General features: G+C 36.5%; 2 protein-coding genes across 2 annotated transcripts in view; one reads left to right on the forward strand and one right to left on the reverse strand.

The window, feature by feature from the left end:
* Positions 1–17,307, reverse strand: part of PLCZ1 (phospholipase C zeta 1) — a 53,556-nt gene extending 36,249 nt beyond the window's left edge. Inside the window, exons 1-5 of the mRNA XM_054837226.1 lie at positions 17,294–17,307; positions 16,538–16,661; positions 12,740–12,974; positions 2,676–2,877; positions 896–1,040 (exon numbers count right to left, since the gene is read on the reverse strand). Of these exons, the coding sequence (XP_054693201.1) occupies positions 896–1,040; positions 2,676–2,877; positions 12,740–12,974; positions 16,538–16,661; positions 17,294–17,307 (720 nt within the window). The remainder of the gene's footprint in view (positions 1–895; positions 1,041–2,675; positions 2,878–12,739; positions 12,975–16,537; positions 16,662–17,293) is intronic.
* Positions 17,308–17,642: 335 nt separating this feature from the next.
* CAPZA3 (capping actin protein of muscle Z-line subunit alpha 3) lies at positions 17,643–18,536 on the forward strand. Its single transcript, XM_054816969.1, has one exon. It carries the CDS (start codon positions 17,643–17,645, stop codon positions 18,534–18,536), a length of 894 nt encoding a protein of 297 aa, XP_054672944.1.
* Positions 18,537–20,204: the final 1,668 nt, after the last annotated feature.

A 20,204-nucleotide genomic window follows, 5' to 3' on the forward strand; every position in this document is an offset into this window, starting at 1 on the left:
CTTTTAAAATCAGAGACTAATTAAATTTTATACAGAAATCAGAACATAAAAAATATAGCTTTGCTTAACTCTGAGAAGGCTATAAATATATATGTATAAAAATCCATATAAAAGTATGATCATAGGTGTATATATTCACACACGTAAAGCTGGCCTGAATACAAGAGTTAGCTTAATAGTTGTTCAGGACTTCATTTGAGCAGGAGTTTTGCCAAAAACCTATACAAAGGACTGAGACGGTGCCAAAAGCTCTCCAGCTTTTGTTGCTTTGCCAGAGATAGGCAGAAGGGATGTCACCCTAATGAGTCATCTGACAAAAAGACAGCAGTAGATGGTAACCTTTATCAGGCCTTGAATTCAAAATAAAAAGAGAGGAAATGGAAAACAAAGTCACACACTCAGCTATAACCTAACATTTTGCTCTATTTTGTAAATTCAAGCACAGGATGTGACAGACGGATAGCAACAAAGGAACAAGTGAAATAAAAAAATGGAAAGATATAAAGAAAGAGTAAAACATCAGACTGATTCTGAAGTAGTTGTTCACTTTATATTCAGTCCTTGCTTAAAGGGTGTCAGGTGAGAATTCCACCTAACAAGCTGAGTAAGATCTTCTGAATTCCTTGCACCAACTTTGGTTTATCATCATTATCAGCAAAATACGTTTACCGTTCCTTAAATAAAATAAAAAATTATATTAAGAACAAATAGCACAATTTTCCCTTAATTTATTTTGGCAATGCCCACTGCCACAACCACTGTCTTTGTTTCATATTTTTTTAACATGGAGAATCTCTGACAACAACCATGTCCCGTGACTTTGTTAAAGCCACCATCACATTTTAACCAACACAAATACATATAAATTTATATATAAATAAATGTATATACATACCACAAATGCATACTTGTCTATCACTTCAATTACAGACTGAAATGGAATTTTGCTCGTTAAGGTGTGACCATGATATACAACAGGTTCATTGTTTGAGCCATCCCAGCAGTCAATTTCCAGGCAACGACATCCTTTTAAGAGAGCACTTCAAAAGAACAGGAGAAACAATTTTGCAGTCAAAAGAAAGATACCACACTTTCTTATACAAGTCATTGTATTTCTGATTACAAGCACATTGAATAATTGCAAAAACCTCTACTTTTTCATCACAAACCAAAAGGAATCCTATAGAACTATACAGATATGAGACAGCTATATTTTCTGTTGTTTATCTTAGGCATGTTGGGTAATAAAATTTATTAGAGCATTAAGGAGTAAGATGGATTATCTGAATAACATTCATTTAGAGACTAAAAATGAGGTTGAAAGATTTAAATAAAAGAATTTTGTAATTATAGCAAATCGCTGCTTAAAATAGAAGAAGAAATGTTTGAAAAGGCTTTTTTTATTACTATTACAGGGTTTGCCTGCAAGTTTGAGAATCATTATACTTAAAAATAACAGCATCACCCTTACAGAATCAGGTTGTGCTTGGTCTGTACATAATTCAGTTGTTCTCCCTCCTTGTTATTCCTCAGGGGGAGTGCTAAAGTTTCTCAGATGTCTTAAATTTACTCTGTTTTAATTTTTAATAAGTTAATGGCAACCCTTAAAGGTCTTCAGTTTCTAATATTTGGCTTGTTACTAATTTAAACGTTTCTTGTAGATTAATTTGCCTAATTACCAATCTGTCTTTTAAATGCTGCCCTTTACATGCTAATAATATCTCAGAGATGCTTCTCGCTTATTTTAGTATTTTAGATTTTCCTTACACAAATAGTAGATAAACTGGAAGAGAGGGGAGTTCATGCCCTCTTTGTACTTACTTTAAGCAAGGCAGTATTTACCTCATATAATCTTAAATACTGTTAGAAATAGATTCGCTAGCATTTCTGATGGTTGCAAGCCATTATAGAATATCCAGAGAACCACCAAAGCACAAAAGTTCAGATAGATGAAGGTTCCAACTGCTTTCACCTCACTAAAGTAGTACAGACTAATAGGAATGCTGGACACCTGTCTTCCCAATTTTTCATGCTTCCTGTCCCCCTCTGTATTGCCTTTCTAACATAACCCATTTTCTCCTTCCCTGATCATTTCTTCTAAATGTGTCTTGGCAATAAAGCATCCTGGTTTTCTTCTCCTCTTGGAGCCATATGCTGCACATTCAAAGACAAAGTTTCTTCTCTCCCCTGGCTACATTAGTGCCCACATTTTTTGCTGTTGTTTTTAAACTGACCGCATTGCAACACATGCTGATCACAGATATCCTTGACATGCCCCATCATACTGTGCCCTTTTGTCCTGTATATTGATCAGATTAGATTTTGCCAAGGAATTTTCCTTTTATTTCAGGGAGTTGTTTATTTTTGCATGGCGTGTTGAGATTAAAACTGATTTAATCATATACTGTGTGGCATACTATAGATTTCACTTGCTGCGAGGTAGACTTCTTGAGATGTAAGTAAAAAAATAGATTGTTTCCAGACTACGAACAGATGGTTTGGCAAATATATTGAAAAGTGTACACACAAAATAAAATACCACTCTCACATTTTCTACTTGTATCTGTGATGGCTTTGTACATTACTGCCAAGTAGGATTATATGTGACTTAGTATTCATTTAAAAAAAAAAAAGCCAAAGAATGTTTAAAATATTAAAAACTAGTTTCTAAATACCTGGTATATCCCCATAAATGACTGGGCCCTATTAGTTGGTCAGATATCAAGTAGGTGTTGTGAGAAGATGAAATAAAATAGTCACATAATGGGTGGTTCATATCTTGGTAGACGGTCCTGTGATTGTTTTTAAATACTGAACAGTCTTCTGAGCTCATGTACCTTATAAATCCTTCAAATGACATCTGCCTTCTTTTCCTCACTGAACAAAAAAAGAAAGAAAAATTTCTGGTATGAAGCTAACCTGATGGTTATATCTGTGCACTTTCCATAATTTTTAATAGCCAATTCTGAACATCACTAAAGGTTATACAGCAGAACACTTTCCCACAATTTTAAAATTCATAACAAACAATATAAACACGAACATCAAATGTGTGCAGTTCAGGGACTGAATTGCTGGTTCAAAATTATGAGAGGAAATAAATGTGTTCTGACATTTTTGTTCTTCTATGGACATGCATAAGAAGAGTTTGCAGTAATCCTAATAAAATATAAAGGAAAATATTTGTTGTTTAGTGTTGGAAAGTACCATGCCAGTCAATGCACAAAGAGAATTTCTTTTCTCTGTAGAAAGAAGAGGAATTGTTCTCCAAAATGTCAGTCAGAGACTGTCAAAATAATCTTGCAGAAACTGATTCCTAGCACCAAATATCTTTCTCAGTGGTGGAAAATTCCAAATAAATACTGACGAAATAATGTTTAAATTAGAAGAATTTGAAATAAAAACAGCATCTTAACAAAATAAATGACTGCCCACAAAGACGAATTGCAAATCAAGCTTATTATATTACTGCTTCTATAACAAAATGTGCTAATTGCCTCCATACCAGTGACAGTCATCCCATTTGTTTTGCTTTTAACTGATTTAATGACAAACAGATCCATTATACTGCCAACTGCTGCTCCAATGTCATGCTTCAAATGTAATAATTTTGCAAATGATATAATCTCAGAAGTCAGCTTTGCTTCAAAACATAGCCTAGTTTGAATTAGTCAGGGATTTTGCCCAGTTCTGGCTCTAAAATAACCTTATTATTATCACCATAGTAGGCTAGTGATAATTAAGCAGTAAGTAATCCAACATTACTTTCTGTTAATGATAACTTAAACCGGTCAGTGTATTCAAACTTTTGACAACACACTCCCCCCCCCAAAAAAAAAATCCCAAACAAACACAAAAAACCGACAGCACTTATCTGACCTGTTAATTCTCAATACAGCTATAAGAATCACAATTTACAGGTTAGAATTGCAATTATCAATCATCAGTGTGTGTACAGAGTGAAAGATTTCTATCTGAATGAGAATTTATGAACGTCATTCTGATGATGGTAACACAAAGAAAATAATTATTTCTAAATTACATGGGGTTTTGAACTAGAAAACTTTGCAATGTTATAAAATAGAAAACAAGGATGAAGGCCCTCCAGACATCATACATGCATACACTGTTGTCCTTAACCATACAAATGTTATGAAGTCTGTTGAAGGCTTCCATTGATGAAGAATCCACAGACATCCCATCTTAGCACCTAAGTAACCATATTGTTAGAAACTTTTCCATAACTTTTACTCTGAAACTTCCTCGCTGACCAAAATATTTGTTCTCTTTTGTCAACTGGTCTTCACTGATCTGATTAAGTGATTTAAGCATGCCCTCCCTATTTTTTTCCATATTTTTGACTGAGATCTTTGACCTGATTATACTTAGCTAGTGCATCAAGAATTTCCTTGGTCTTTCTTTTAACTAACATATTTGCAGAATGACTTGGTTCTACACTGATGATTCTTGATAGTTGTGTTTTATTTAGTATCTTGACTTTTTTGGTTTATCCACATGCACGTTATATTGTTTTATACTTGGAGCAATAAGATTAAGTTTCTAGTTTCTGGGTCTTTCAAAAAGTTTTGAATTTTTTTGCATGTTGCCCAAAACAGAATACATTCATCCTGTATGCTTTATCTACAATGAATTACATGAATTATAGACTTAATTCCTTTGAAAAGAAGGCTTTTGATGAATAGTATCTAGTTTACATTTCTGATTAATTTATTTTTCATGCTCTATTTATTTCTCTGTGTAAGTACAAGTTGGGCCGGTAACATTTACTTTTTTTTATTATTTTTTTATTTACCAACAATTCTTACATGATTTTTTTTTTGCATTTATATTTTAAATTAGTGAAAAATACTGACTTTCAAAGTTTTGGGTTTTTTCTGAATTATTTTTTATGCTTTCCTGGCTGCTCTTGTCATTGATAAAAGATAACTACTGAGTTCTCAAGAACTCAGTATATGTTCAGATAAATATGCTCATGACCATAATCCCCTAAAAGTGAAAACATTATAAAGTAAATTTGTGTTACTTTGTTAACCAACATGTAAGGTCTTTGAAAGATGGAGAAGGACTTTTTACAAGGACATGTAGTGATAGGACGAGCAGGAATGGTTTTAAACTGAAAGAGGGTAGATTTAGATTAGATAGTAGGAAGAAATTCTTTACTGTTAGAGTGGTGAGGCATTGGAACAGGTTGCCCAGAGAAGTTGTGGATGCCCCATCCCTGGAAGTGTTCAAGGCCAGGCTGGATGGGGCTTTGGGCAACATGGTCTAGTAGATGGTGCCCCTGCCCATGGCAGGGGGCTTGGAACTAAATGATCTTTGAGGTCCCTTCCAACCCAAACCATTCTGTGATTCTTTGACTTCAGTAAAACATTCAGCTCATGTCTCTAATCAATGGACTAAAAATATTTTGTATTTTTATAGAGTTTATTACAGGTCATTGTATTACATTGGCTTACAATTTTTTTTTTTTTCCTCAGGGATCTGTAGTTGCTGTCCTTGAACTGCATATAACTAAAGCCACCATCATGTTTCTGGAGAACTACCAAAACTCCAAGCAAGTCTGTAAAATGATAAGACCTATCTGTAAGCAGGAAGAGAGTGGCTTTGCACTAACAGTTCTGGCAATATATGCAGTTCTGTGAATTGAGATATGCAAAAGAGCATCACGTGAACATAAATGGCATACCATCTGCTAAAATAAGTTTTCTGAGATCTTATGTTTGGTAGAAGATATTAGAATTTAAGATAAAGGTTAGCTTAATATTTTGTTATTGCTACTATTCGTTCACCCTTCTCCTACCACTGGAGAAAACTCACTGGCTTTCTTTATAACTCTCTCTGATGAAGATACCAAACCTAGTTAGGAATGGAAGGGGGTGCTTTTTATGTTCTGAGGAACAGCACAGTCATACCATTTTCTGACCATTTACAGACATTTTCTGCTTCTACAATAAAAGAAATGGGAATTCATCTCCATAACTGTTCTGTAGTCAAAAGATATTTTCATCAAGGCCTCACATTTCTTCCCAAGAGGAACCTCAGTCTTTTTTTCCATTAGGATCCTTTAGCAGTAGTTAGTGTGCGCACGTATCCATTTGGTGTAGAAAGAAAAAGAGAAAGCAAGAAAAGATTTCTGTCTTCTTGTAGCTTCTTGTTGTTTACAAAGTTCTATGCTTTTTTCTTGCCCCCCACACCACCCTCCACACCACCACCCCCACCCCACCCCCCGCTTTGGATAGTAAGGATTATAATTTATTAATAAATATTCTTTTTTTCCAAGCATCATTTTGAAAAAAAGTTTTTCCCCATTCTTCCAGTTAAGGTAAATTCCAGCTCTGCCATATATACAAATACTGTCAGAGAGGAATTATGGATATGACCTGAATATTTGAAAGACTTGAATTACATTATATACCTATGCTTTTTAGAGTTTATTACATTCTGTTTTCTTGCTTATCTTGGAACTTCTTTGAAAGCATTTTTCTTTCTTTATGGAAAGAAAAAAATGAACGCTTTCAAAAGATGTATGCAGCCCTGAAGGGACCTGTGGGGAGGATCCACACTGAAGCAGATGAAACAAGTAAGAATGAAGCAGTAGCAAAAAATAAAGCGTGAGAAAGGTGGAGCAGCAGAAAGAAATCACTATGCATTGACAATGCAGCAATGACGAGGTGGGAGGAGAAGTGCCTGGACTGAAGTGGAGACTAGGAATTAGGGAGGAAAGGAGTCTGAACTGAAGTTCAGCCTGGGAAACGAAGAGAAAGCTGGTTTTGCTGTGTTTAGATGTGTATATTCTGTGTTTCCTAATAGCCAAATTAGTAATTAAATGTTTATGTTACCTGGCCACCAGAAATAGTGAAATGGGTACAAATATGTCTGCTGGGAATCTTAGGGGTGAACTTTTGAGAAATACTTGCAATCAGCGACAAGGGTGTTGCACTGCTATATTGGAAGAAGGAAGCTTTCAATTATTGTTAGAAGTATCAAATAATAATAGCCTCAAGGCAGAAACATTATCAGATGGAATTTCATACTATGAAATTTGTCTACTTAATGTCAGACTAAAACATATATGCTCTAGGTGAAAAGTAAAGACAAATATTTCCTTGGCTAAAATAAGAGTACAGTTATTCTTTTTCTACTCTGAGTTTACATTCTAGGGAGTCTGTTTTCCACCTGACTCAGACTTGCAACTAATACTGATGCATACTGGAGTAAAGTATCTGTCTGAGATGCAGTTTAGTTTTCTAAGGGCTTGTATCTCATAATCGGTTGCTGTCTTCTGGAGAAAGCTTTTCCTAAAATTGGATATTTACATGATCTTTTATACATCTGAATTCTCATGTTTCATAAATCCAGCTTCAGGCATTGTCTTAGTTAAGAATTTTAAGTCATCTTTCTTATTTCACATAATTTTTTATGAAATCTGTAGGAATTTGACTGAGGTCTCTACTCTGTTAAATTTGGTTTACATTCGTCAATGGGATCAAAAGTTCTCTCCCACAAATGCATGCTCTCCCTCTTGCTCTCTCTCTCACACACACATGCACACAAAAAAAAACAATTTTAAGAGAATGTATATCCTAGGAATAAACTTAAGATGTTTTTTTTGATTCACAAATACATTCTGGATTACTCAAATTCTTTATCTGACAGATGCACCAAGCTTATATTGTTATTTACAAAGTAAGCAAGTTTTTCAAGACAGGATTCTAGTTTTGACCTGGTTTTCTACTGCCCAGCAGGAAAACACAGAAACAGGAACAAAGTATTTGAATAGCACTACACTGTAAATAATAGTGGGATGCACCTTCTTATCCTCACAGTGCCTCTAATCCTATTCATGCAAATACTGAATTATGAGCAATTTTTTTTTTTTTAAAGAGATATATACCAAGCTTGAAAAGTAAAGTGCATTTGCTTGGCATGATATCTTTAATCTCATTTAATGATTCAAGATTTCTATTAAAAATTAATAATAAAATGGAGAAATAATTGAATGTTTGTGTAGAACAAAACTGGCATTTGGATGTTAAGACACAACTGTCAGGTGTGAATCATATATTCACCCCCTTTTATGATCAATTCCATAAAATGGTTCCTTCAGTCAAAAATGCAAGTTTTAGCACACACAAAAAAACTCTTAATGCAGCATTTTGCTATTAGAAATTTAAATTGTACAATAAAAATGGAAGAGTGATGTATTCCCTACTGTTCCTGAACTAACTACATTACCCTTAGAGAGTTATTTCAGAGTTATCTGGCTCAATAGCATCGAAAAACCTTCTCTCTCTGCGCATATATGTTAGGGATGCACTAAATGTCATAGACAGACTTATCAACGTTGTATATAAAATCTAGTCCATTTTCATCTTAATCTTGACATACTAGTGCTATCAAGTTTATCAGATAATGGTTGTTACTATTAGCAAACCAGTCAATCAAGTGTCAGAATCTGCCCTTTTCCCTTTCTGCAATACACAGGACAAGGAAGGGAGATGAGTTCAACGGATCATCCTGATGAAGAATATTCTATACCAAATTCAGAATGACAGCTACACAAAATGGTCTATCACAACACCATATGAATCAACTATCATGTCAATCATATCTGGAACTTTCCAATAAATATCTTTGAGTGGGAGTATTAGTTCACTCAAAGGAGCATGAACAATACAGCTATTATTTCATTCAGTAAGATTATTTCCAACTACAAGACAAACAATTTAATCACAGATGAAGAAACAAACAACAATTTGACTCAGCAGCTGAAATTTAAACTAGACATTAAATTAAAATTATAGAAACTTTAGTTGATATTTACAAATGTGTTTTCTAACCAACTAACGAGTCTTCATTGTTTATAGCTATTACCTTTCTCATCAAAATTGATAACTCTAAACAAAAGAAACATTTTAAATGGGTAACTTATTATATAATTAATTAGTAAACACATTAGTTCTCAGAAAGAGTAGAATCTATTCAATAAATGTGTTCTAATTTGAAAGGCAATCTCAGAAAGTAATGTCATAAGGAATCAAAAGTTTTGTAGCTGTTACTGGACAGTGAGTAATTCTTAATGAAACACTAAATATCTTCTTTTTTTTTTTTTTTTTTTTTGAATTGAAAGACTGATCCAGTTTCTTCTTTCTACCACAGTGGGACTGATCAGCATAGATATTCCAGGGTTATTATCCGAAAAGGAAGATTTTCTCCTTCTTGGGTTTATTTTTCTTAACCAGTTATCGGTTTCACCCCTTATCAAAGACAAGGAACCAAGGAAACTAGCAAAGTTAAATATCAGATTCACCTTCCACTGAACAAAGTATTAGCTTGCAATAAAATGCAGTTAGTTCCAATTTCCTCTTCTTAGCTTGGCTGCAAATTTTACCTTAAGTTATGTTCAGTGAAACTCAGCAGAAATGTTACACCCCAACTTGAAGCAGCCTTCAATAGCTGAAGAATATGCATACTACAGATTTAACAAACCTCCACTCTTCTCAGTTCTCATGATTCAGGAGGGGTGATCAGGCACCTATGAAGATTTTACATAGTGCTTCTTCTGCAAGTAAGTCAAGGGGACATATAAGTATTCGGGTTTGGGTGGGAGGGGGTGTGCATTATCACTAAATGACTCAAGTGAGAGAAGACAGTATAAAGAGCAGACAAGCAAAATGGCAGATAAGAATCCTAAGAAAAATAAAGTAAAAAATGGTTTGTAATGGCCAAGAATGAGTTGAAAAACAGAATATATAAAAGGACAAGGGAAAAAGATAAATAAATGACAAAGAAGAGAGCAGAGAAAGAAGAGCACCATGAAAATAAATTAAAACACGGACTCTATCATCTATTCTCTATCATCTTTGAAAGACCATAGAGATCAGGGGAGGCCCCCATGACTGGAGAACAGCAAATGTTGCACCCATTTTCAAAAAGGGCATGGACTTTTTGCACTCACAGTCCAGAAACCCAACTGTATTGTGGGCTGCCTCAAAAATTGCACGACCAGCAGATGATTCTCCCCCTCTACTCCGCTCTGGTGAGGCCCCACCTGGAGTACTGCGTCCAGCTCTGGGGGCCCCAGCACAAGAAATACATGGACCTGTTGGAGCTGGTCCAGAGGAGGGCTATGAAGATCATCAGAGGGATGGAGCACCTCTCCTATGAAGATAGGCTGAGAGAGTTGGGGTTGTCTAGCCTAGAGAAGAAAAGGCTCTGGGAAAACCTTATTGCAGTCTTTCAATATTTAAAGGGGGTTTATAAGACAGATGTGGGCAAACTTTTTAGTAGGGTCTGCAGTGATAGGACAAGGGGTAATGGTTTTAAACTAAAAGATTCAGACTAGATATAAGAAAGAAATTTTTTATAATGAGGGCAGTGAGACACTGGAACACGTTGCCTAGAGAGGTGGTAGCTGCCCCATCCCTGGAAACATTCAAGGGTCAGGTTGGACGAAACTCTGAGCAACCTGATCTAGTTGAAGATGTCCCTACTCATTGCAGGGGGCGTTGGACTAGATGACCTTTAAAGGTCCCTTCCAACTCAAACTATTCCATGATCCTATGATTGATTCTATGATGCCACAATTCTATGATTCAGTTCTGGGAATTACAGGTTGGCCAGCCTCAATTTCATCCCTGGGAAAATCATGGTGCAAAAATTCTTGGAAGCCATTTCTGGGCACATGAAGGAGGCTGTGGAGCTCTGTCCTTAAGAGTTTTCAAGTTTTGACTGAAAAAAGCCCTTAGAAACCTATTCTGAATTCAGTGTTAACCTTGCTTTGAGCAGAAAGCTGAGGTAGCTGCCCTCCCGAGGTCCCTTTCCATCTGAACAGTTCCACGAGTCTGATAGTAGAAGTCTGTGTTTAGAGACTTACTCTTAGAAGCTGATCAGAGAACAAAATGGAAATGGCATTTCAGCTTGGGAGAGCATAAATAATTAACTACAGCTTTAACCCCATGTCATGGTTTAGCCCCAGCCGGCAGCTGAGCACCATGCTGCCGCTTGGTCACCCCTCCCCCACCCCCATCCTGGCAGGATGGGAGAAGAATGGGAAGACAAAGGCCAACCCCATGGCTTGGGTAAAGACAATTTACTGGGAGAGCAAAGGGAAAGGGAAATAACAGTACTTATAACAGTATATACAAAACAGGTGATAACACAAGGCAATTTACTGACCAGATGCTCACACCATCCCAGAACCACCCCACCCTTTCCCCAACTAGCCCCCTTTTATGGTGAGCATGATGTCATATGGTATGGAATACCCCTTTGGCTAGTTTGGGTCACCTGGCTGTGTCCTGTCCCAGCCCAGCTTCTTGTGAAAATTAACTCTATCCTAGCCGAAACCAGAACACCCCAGTAACATGGATAATGACATCAGTAGACACATGATGGGACAGACCAATACCCAGACTCCATGCCTGCTGAAGATGCTGAACATCCACCATGTCTGCAAGACTGCTTCAATGCATTCCTGATATCATTACCAATCATATCCAGCTGAGGGCAAACCAGAGTGTAACTGCCTAAGGTTTCAGTCTTTCTCAGTAAAGAAAAAGTGATATAACCTTCTCAGTAGATACATCCTTAAAAGTTGTTTTCCTCTGTGAAATCTCTGTTACTAGATTACTTCTACATTTAAACTTTCTGCCACATGACAAATATAGACATACCAAGTGCAAAAAGTATGATTCATGGAGAGCATTCTATTAAAACAAATTGTAGGTTTAAATAGTACAAAATGGAATTACTATATCAGAATCTAGTAGCATGTATTCTTTCCATTTATAAGATAAACTTTAAGCACAAAGTTCTACTATATCAACAATTCTGTAAAACTTAATGTGGCCCCCAAGTAGGATTAAAACAATCTTGGTTGTAAACTGTGCTTTGAAATGCAAAAGGTTTAACTAAACTTATTTTCACTTTGTCGTGATTATGAATCACAGTACTGAGTAGTTAAACCAAACTAAATTACCTAACAATAAATTCTGACATTTTCTAGTCTTAAAAAATCCTGTCCTCAGTCTTCATATTTTAATACTGAAAATTAAAAAAAATAAAATTCATCCATTATTACCGATTTACTAATGGTTGATTTCCTCTAAGACAAATATTCTGTGCTGAACAGACCAGTTGCTAACAAAATATAATTGCTATTTTTTTATCTTTGCAATGCAATATTTATATTCCTTTAATTAATTATGCAAAATTATTTTTGAAAACTTAGATAAACAAAAAACTTCAGTCTGGCTTCCTAATAATGGTCATTCACATGTTTCAGTGAGCATTAAAAAGATTTAGTGCAGTTTGTATTAGTTCATCTACTATATGAAAATTGTATCTGTTTGAAGCAATCTACATGTAGGTTTTGGACCAGTCTGTTGCAACAAGAAGAAAGAATGACAAATCTGGTAAGTAACGTAATATGCTGTCACTGAGCATTATGCTGTGTAAATTTATTGTGCTTCATTAATGGTTTCTCCTATTACTACATTCACAATGTTTAAAGATCTGAATTTCAAAAAATCAACATTTTGTACAAGCACTTACAAAATATATTATACAACATACATAAATATAATATAAATGCTTACATTATTTTTTCTTTCAAATGTTCAATTTGCATACTTAGATGAGTATTCAAAATATAATCACAGTCACTGACAGAAGCACAATAAATGAGCTAGAAATCAAGCGCTTAAACTATGCATACCTTCTTCAATGGGTTCATACTTCAAAATAATTTCTAAAGCAGTTGTTTCACAAGCTTCAGTTTCATATTGTTCCTTTTTGAGAAATTCAGTGAGCTCAGTGTCAGCTAGAATTTTGCCATTCTGAGAGTAAATACGGAAAAGTTCTTGAAATTCAAGTCTGTGTACAATAGTTCGATAAATTGCCCTGAAGTCTTCTATGTTAATCATATGTATCTTCCGTTTGTCAATTGTTTTCTGGGGAAAAAAAAAAATCAAACCCGTCAATGCAAAGATATGCAATGATACAAAGATACACACAAAATGCTCTTTTATAACTGATCATAAGAGCGAGAACAATAGAGAAAACTTTAGGCAACAGTGACTGCAATGCATTATCAAATTATATTCTTCTATCTCTATATAGAGATCAACTGTTAGATTTGATTTTGTGTGTTAAAAATATTTTATACAAATTAAAATGTACTTTATGACATAATTAGCATCTAAGTAATTACAATAGATTTCTATATAACACATATGTAATACTAAAACACATTATGTAACACCTTTAAAATGCCACACAGTAAAATAAATCTGCAGCATAAAAATTGAGTGGAAAATATATCTAATATAATACCTCTCCAACAGCAATTTAAACCATATTGTAAACACTGTCAGCTAAATTTACATACAACATACAGTAAACAATAATCTAAAAAAAAAAAAAAGATGATAATGAATCTCATGAATTATCATGAGATCCAAATCTTTCAATACATCGGATAAGAAGCACTATTAAAGTTTGGAGAGAAGATACTTTATAATAACCTGTGACATCATGTTCTATTCTTAACAAGCCAGAATGTTTAACTCAGATTAATTATTCACACTGTCAGAATTCTTAAACTGTAAGCTTGTTTTAACAGAGCTTACAAAATGTTAGCACATTAATTAATATTTCAGTATAAAAGCCACAAAAAACAATGAAAAGGGCAAAAGAATTTGAGCAGAATAATACTTTTTAACCATTTCTGCCATTTACATTTTCTCAGGCTTAACAATTTATCCTTTAAAATTTTGTACGTGAAATATGTAATTGTGCATATGAATGCAGATATTTCTAGCAGTTTAGCTTGTATTATTCTTAAAAGTTGCCAAATTAAGAGAAAGCTTGGAAAATTACTGACAAAATTACTCACAAAAATAATAAAGAAATGGCAAATCATTGCCTCATTGATTATCATTGTAAGCTCATAAAAATTCATAATTGTTGGCTTCTTAAACTGAGAGTATCAAAGAGGCTAAATTTCAGCATCTAATAACATGGCATCTACTATGGTTTGTAGAGCTTCCCCAAAAATGTCCATAAACATAAAATGGCTTACAAGTTCTGGCTGCTCTTTGATGAAGAATTTTGATTACTACTAAATTAGATTAGTTTTGAAGAGACACCATAAAAACTAAAAGCCTAATGATACATCACCAGCTTCTTCCTATGCAAGTACAGTTCCTGCTAAGAGATGTCTGAATAAGTACAACAATAAAAGAATACATTAGATAACCAAAACGAGCACAAAAGTAAATTTCATTAGTTCTAGCCAAAAAATTTACAAATCAGTTTTTAAGTATTTGCTTTGAATTTGTGAGAGAGATTTGTAATGATAATTTTTAACAAAAAACATCAGTAAGAAAATAATTCAATACAAATGCTAATAATATGTATTTCATTACTGCTTGAGAAATCCCACATATAAGGTTGATATCCATAATCTAATTTCTAACATCTTTAAGAAAACTGCAAATTTACTCATAACTGTTAAATAGAAAAAGAAAATACCAGCTTATTTTGGAATGAAACAATCTATCAGGACTCGGGAGATGTTCAGTTAGGTATTGGCACAAAGTGAAGCTGGGCAAAAAATTAAATTTTCTATCTCAATTACCTCTTGACGAAATATAGGCAATAATACTGCACAGGGGAGCTTTTCAAATTAAAGTTATGAAAATCATGTCAATATAAAAAAAGATTGTTATAAAATTTTTGTTGGTAGGTTTTTAGTATTTTTTTCTTAACGCACATCAAATCTTTACTATTCAGAAAAAGAAGTGTCTTGACAAAGACTTAGAGGAATTATATGAAAATGTATTATTCCTTAAAATCTTAATGTCCATAATTCTGATATTGCTCAAAGGAGCATTACAATGAAATAAATTCAAAGAGAATATACAAGAAAAAAAGCAGCTTATTCTTTAAAAACTGTTTTTCCTAGAAAATTGATTTTGCCATGTATATCCATTCAATTAACTGTTATGTATACTTACTGACAATGATACCGGTAAGATTTCCTTCCAGATTGCTTTGCATTTTTACATTCTATTATACTGATGAACAATTTGAGCCCCAAAACTACTGAAAAACCCCTCAAATCTCTCTCAAATAGCAAAGAATACCTAACAGTACCGCTACAAATAACTAGATCAGACTGTTGAGTATATTATATTGTTAAATATAACTAGATCAGACTTCTTCTATGCAGGTCACTTCCTCAAATAATTACTGTCTACCCACAATTGATCATCACTCTCAAATTTCTGTCAGAAAGTAAAGTAGGTGGAAAATACAGGAAACAATGGGAAATAGTTTCAAGTTCTCATGAGATTCTCAAGGTTGACAATTCTTTCAATGTAGTGCAGGTTCAAAAACCACAGGCAGTCTCTTCAGCAAGGGTTGAGTTCACGCGGCTGGTTTTGCCTTGGCTCTACAAGGCAGAGAACAATGAGAGAGGAACAAGATAGAGTGAGGAAATCTTAATGCCTTCCCTCTGCCTGCCTGTCAGCATGACGTGACCTAAAAGTTTCTGACTTGCCACAGTTAATTGTCCTCTGTCGAATCTGAACAGAATCAGCCAGCTGGTTAGAAAATTCTCAAAGAAATCACACATATATATAGCCACTTGGCATCATTCCCTTAGGAAAACAGCTTTACCAAACAGCTATTTCTGGTAAAAAAATGAGCTAAAAAGAAAATGCATACATCTTTTGAGTAATTACTAGAGGACACTTGAAGAAAACGAAAACCTAATATGTCCAAAGGCACTCAATTTTGCAGTATTTGCTTATTGGGACCACATCCACTTGATGGTAGTTTGCTTAACTACATTGAATTAACTCATTAGCAAGTTCAATTTCTAGCTATATCATTGCGACCTTCATGGAAATCTCTTAAGTGTTGCGATATTTCATGGCCACATCCTTTCCTACAGGTTAGAGTGCAATTCCCATCCATTTGGGCACACCTCTTAAATACTTCAAAAGAGAGGCATAGTGGAAAATTAAATAAACAAGTCTGCTGGACCTATGTTGACCTGAAGCCTGAGCAGATCAGACAACTTCATATTGTCCTCCTGGCAAAAGGATTTTTAGGGAGTCACTCTAATGGCTCTGCCCAGCACCAGACAGGCATGTCTGGGCTCATTAACTTGATCACAGAAGCAGCTGGATGGGATGAAACGAGAATATTTTAATTTTTCTCAAGGGAGGCCTTGTTACAAAAAGGTTGGGAATCAAAATCTACATATTTTCCATCACCCTACACTATTGTGGTGTGGTGAAGAGATGGTGGTAATGCAACCACTCAGTTATCTCTTATACACTGAAACAAAAGACTTGGACGAGGCAAATTATTTGCTGATTTTGCACACCCAACTAGCATGAAATTCACTTCTCAAGACATTAATTTTAAAAAGTCAGCAAATACAAGGTACTTATGTAACTGGATTTCTAAATGTATTTAATTACTTTATCTACATATTCCTCACCTTGAAAACATGTTTCACATGTGCGAAATCAAAAGGCATATGTAGTTTTTCAAGCAGTTTCATTGTGCTATCTAAATCAATCTTCCCAGTCCTGAACTCATTCTGAATGATGGACAAAAACCACGTATGAGAGATCACGTTAAGGAAACTTCTGGCCCATGTCATTGCCTTTTAACAGGGGGAGGAGGGGCAGAAGTTTAATTTTTATAAACCTAAAAAGCTTGCACTTTGCTTTTCTCATACTTTGGAACATCCTTGTCTTCTGATTTCTGATAACGCAGCAGGCTCTGAGGCACACAGGAAGACATTCTTGCTCTGCGCCCAGAGACTCTGAGGGCAAAAGTGACAAAAAGGGCCAGAGAAAGAGAAGGGGAGGGTGTGAAGGAAAACAAGGGGTGGTCAGAGTGAAGAAAGGGGCGCAGTGAGAGGAGGGAAATGTGGGGAGACCAAGGAGATTCAGCAGCTGTGAGGAATGGCGGGAAGAGGAGTGCCAACAAGCATCAACGAGGTGAGGGTGCCCAGCATTGCACCCACCCAGCCAGCCTCAACCAGGCCAGATCGAATGGGACTGGCTGCCCCAGACCCTCCCTGCCACCCAGCTGGGGGGTCCCGTGGGTGCACAGGCAGGGTCCAGGCTTGGGGGGAAAGATGCAGGTGGGGGAGGTCACACAAGTGTGGTCGTCACAGGGCAGGGAGAGGAGAGGAGGAGGAGGTAGAGCAGCAAAAGGAGGAGGTGGTACAGCAGGAGGAGGATATCTGTTCTCCTCCATGGCAGTTCTGCATCGCCTGCTCTGGTCTCTTCACTGTGGTGGCATTGGCAGCATTTGGCTCAGCTTGCTCCAGTTCCCGGCAGGGCTCTTTCCCTACCCTCACATTGCCATGTCCCTGCCAGCATGCCCAGCACCCTCTCGGCCCAGTCCCTCCACGCTCAGCCCCCCACCAGCGCTGCTGCTGTGAGGTCACAAACTGCAGGTCCCCAGCGCAGGCCCCTTCCCACCACTGCTCCCCTTACCCTGCTGCCATCTTGTGCCTTTTCCCTCCAGCGGCCCCTGTGCCCTCTCCATGCCTGCGGCCTCCCGGCCTTTGGATAGCCCTCATCCCCAGCATGTGTGCGAGGCAGGAGCTGCGTGAGCCGGAGAAGGTGTCTCTCATTTGCAGCCTACTGCGCCAGTCTCCTCCCGGGGAGTTTGGCCAGGTTGTCCAAGATATCTCTGCTCTGGTCCGAGATGACAAGCTGATGAGACAGGAGGCTGCCCGCATGGGGGCCTGTCACAACCAGAACAACTTCACCCCCATCCAAATAAATAGACGCACTGTTCTACTGACCCGCTACAACAACTTAGGGGGAAACCGCTTCTTTGACCCTCAGGACAAATTCTCTTTTGAGTTTGACCACCTACGCGGGGTCACCAGCAAACCACAGCTGCACGGTGTGATGCTAGATGAAGGGGAGCTATGGCGAGAGACCCTCCACAAGGGCTTGAAGGCCTATGTGAGCCGCCACTTTCCTGAAGGGAACTGCTGTGTGTTCAGAAAAAGCCTGGGGAAGAGGCAGATGTTTGTGGCCTGCATTGAGGCTCATCAGTACCAGCCTTCAAATCACTGGAACAGCCTTTGGAAGTCAGACTGGACTTTCGCCCTCACTCCATTTACCACGCAGGTTACAGGGATCTTTCTCGTCCAGATACACTACTTCAGAGATGCCAACCTCCATGTAACTGTCAGCAAGTCTGTAAGTGAGACTCTAAATGTGATAGACCGAAGTCAGTTTGCCACAGATTTCATGAGATTTGTCAAAGCTGAGGACACCAAGTTTCATATTGCTATCCTGGAAAACATTCAGGCTTTGTCAGAGGATATATGGGAGAAATATCTGCGAAGGAAACTCCCTGTTACTCGCACTTTTATGAACTGGAATAAACTACTGAATGATCAGCATATGAACACCAATGTCTCCAAAACAGAAGTGCTTCCATGCTTACTGAAACACACTATTTGATATGGTGGCCTAATTAAAAAAAAAAAAAAAAGTAAGACAAAATGAGGGTGTTTAGTTGATTTATTTCTGGATTACTCAGGAGAGTGCAGAAACTGTCATCAATCACCAGTTTGAAAATAATTTGCTGTGGGTTTTTTATTTTCTTCATATACTTTTCAATTGCTTCTAGAGGTACTTGTAATGGTCACTGTCAAAGGCAGTACAGTGGTACCGGTGAGCCAGCAAGCAAACTCTTACTTTCCTTTGTAATTTTACCCACTATTATATTTACTTATGTAACTTCATCCTATATGTAGCATTGGTTATACGGAAATCAGTAAGGTAGGTTGGCAAAGATATTGAGGCATTTTTTCTAGATTTTTTCATTGATACTGAAACCCAGAAAATTCAGCCTTCAGGCTTTGCTTGTGCGTACCTCTCTCTATGCACAAGAGACATCCCTAACAGAGTCACAAGAACAAAGGGAGATCAGTACACAGGAGGAATAAATTTCTTATAGCTAGTACAGAAGCTATTTCAGGACTGACTAGTAGGAGTGTATGCTGGGTGTTGCAGCATTACAGAATAAAGCAATGCTACTTCCCTTCTCCCAGTGTTTATTACAAATGCCAAAGGAATGTATGTGATTTCTGTATTACTTTCAAACTATGACAGTGACACTTTTGCTAACACGTTTATTACAATAAATGAAATGCCTACCACGCTTGCTGTTTTCTGTAAACATACCTTTTAATTAGAGTTTTATTAGAAACAAAGTTTAATTTTAAGCAATAATGTAAACACTAAACTTTCTAAAAATAGTGACATGAACATTTAAACATTCTTACAAATATAAGATGTTTTGAATGTAAGCATAAGATTTTGCTTTTGTTCATTGCTGCTGGTGGCAATTACATTGCCACATGGGTTGAACATGCCCTTTTGGAAATACCAATCAGTGGCTTTATAACTTCAGTACTCAGACTGGCCATGATTGCTTTCATTGTCTCAGTTTTAAAAGGTAGTAGTAGTAAAGAACTATGCATTGTTATGGTTTAGGACATAACCAACATTGTGTGAAAATGCCATCTTCAGATTACTCTTCTGTAGTCACACCTGATATGGAAGGTTCCTTACTGTATACATCTGGATGTGATCATTAATCACCCAGAGAAACCAATAACAAAAAGGTGTCTAATATAAAAACCATCATTCTACATCATTCTATATTGTTGATGACAAAGTCATATGCTCAATTTTTATTTAAAAGCATACTAATTTATAAAGACTTATTGTAGAAGACGAGGTTGTAGTGTTGCCAATATTTGAATGAAACTGAAGTAAATGAAATCTTTCCTTTGATATACACTGAATTTCTTCAGATTTGCATTGACTAGAGCACACTTTTCATCTGGTTGTTCATTTTTATAGTCACTCAGCACAAAGATTCTGGGAGTGTTGTACTAATTTATGTGCAGAAAGGCACTCATCGCACAGGGTTTCCTTCCCGCAAGCAGCAGGCAGACTGCTGCCCTTGTAACAATGTCCCTTGACAATGCCTTCTACAGATGCCCATTTGTTAGAGAATCTGCACCATGCACTTGAAGAGGGAGAAGGAAGGAGCACGGAGAGCATTTTCTGTGCTCCTTCGGTTCTTCACAGAAAACTGCATTACCTATGGGTCATTCT

The sequence above is a fragment of the Grus americana genome, chromosome 1 (genome assembly GCF_028858705.1).
Source record: "Grus americana isolate bGruAme1 chromosome 1, bGruAme1.mat, whole genome shotgun sequence".
Lineage (NCBI taxonomy): Eukaryota > Metazoa > Chordata > Aves > Gruiformes > Gruidae > Grus > Grus americana.

Excerpts from the sequence above, each read along its gene's own strand:
- CAPZA3 (XM_054816969.1), top strand. The coding sequence starts at position 17,643 with ATGTGTGCGAGGCAGGAGCTGCGTGAGCCGGAGAAGGTGTCTCTCATT.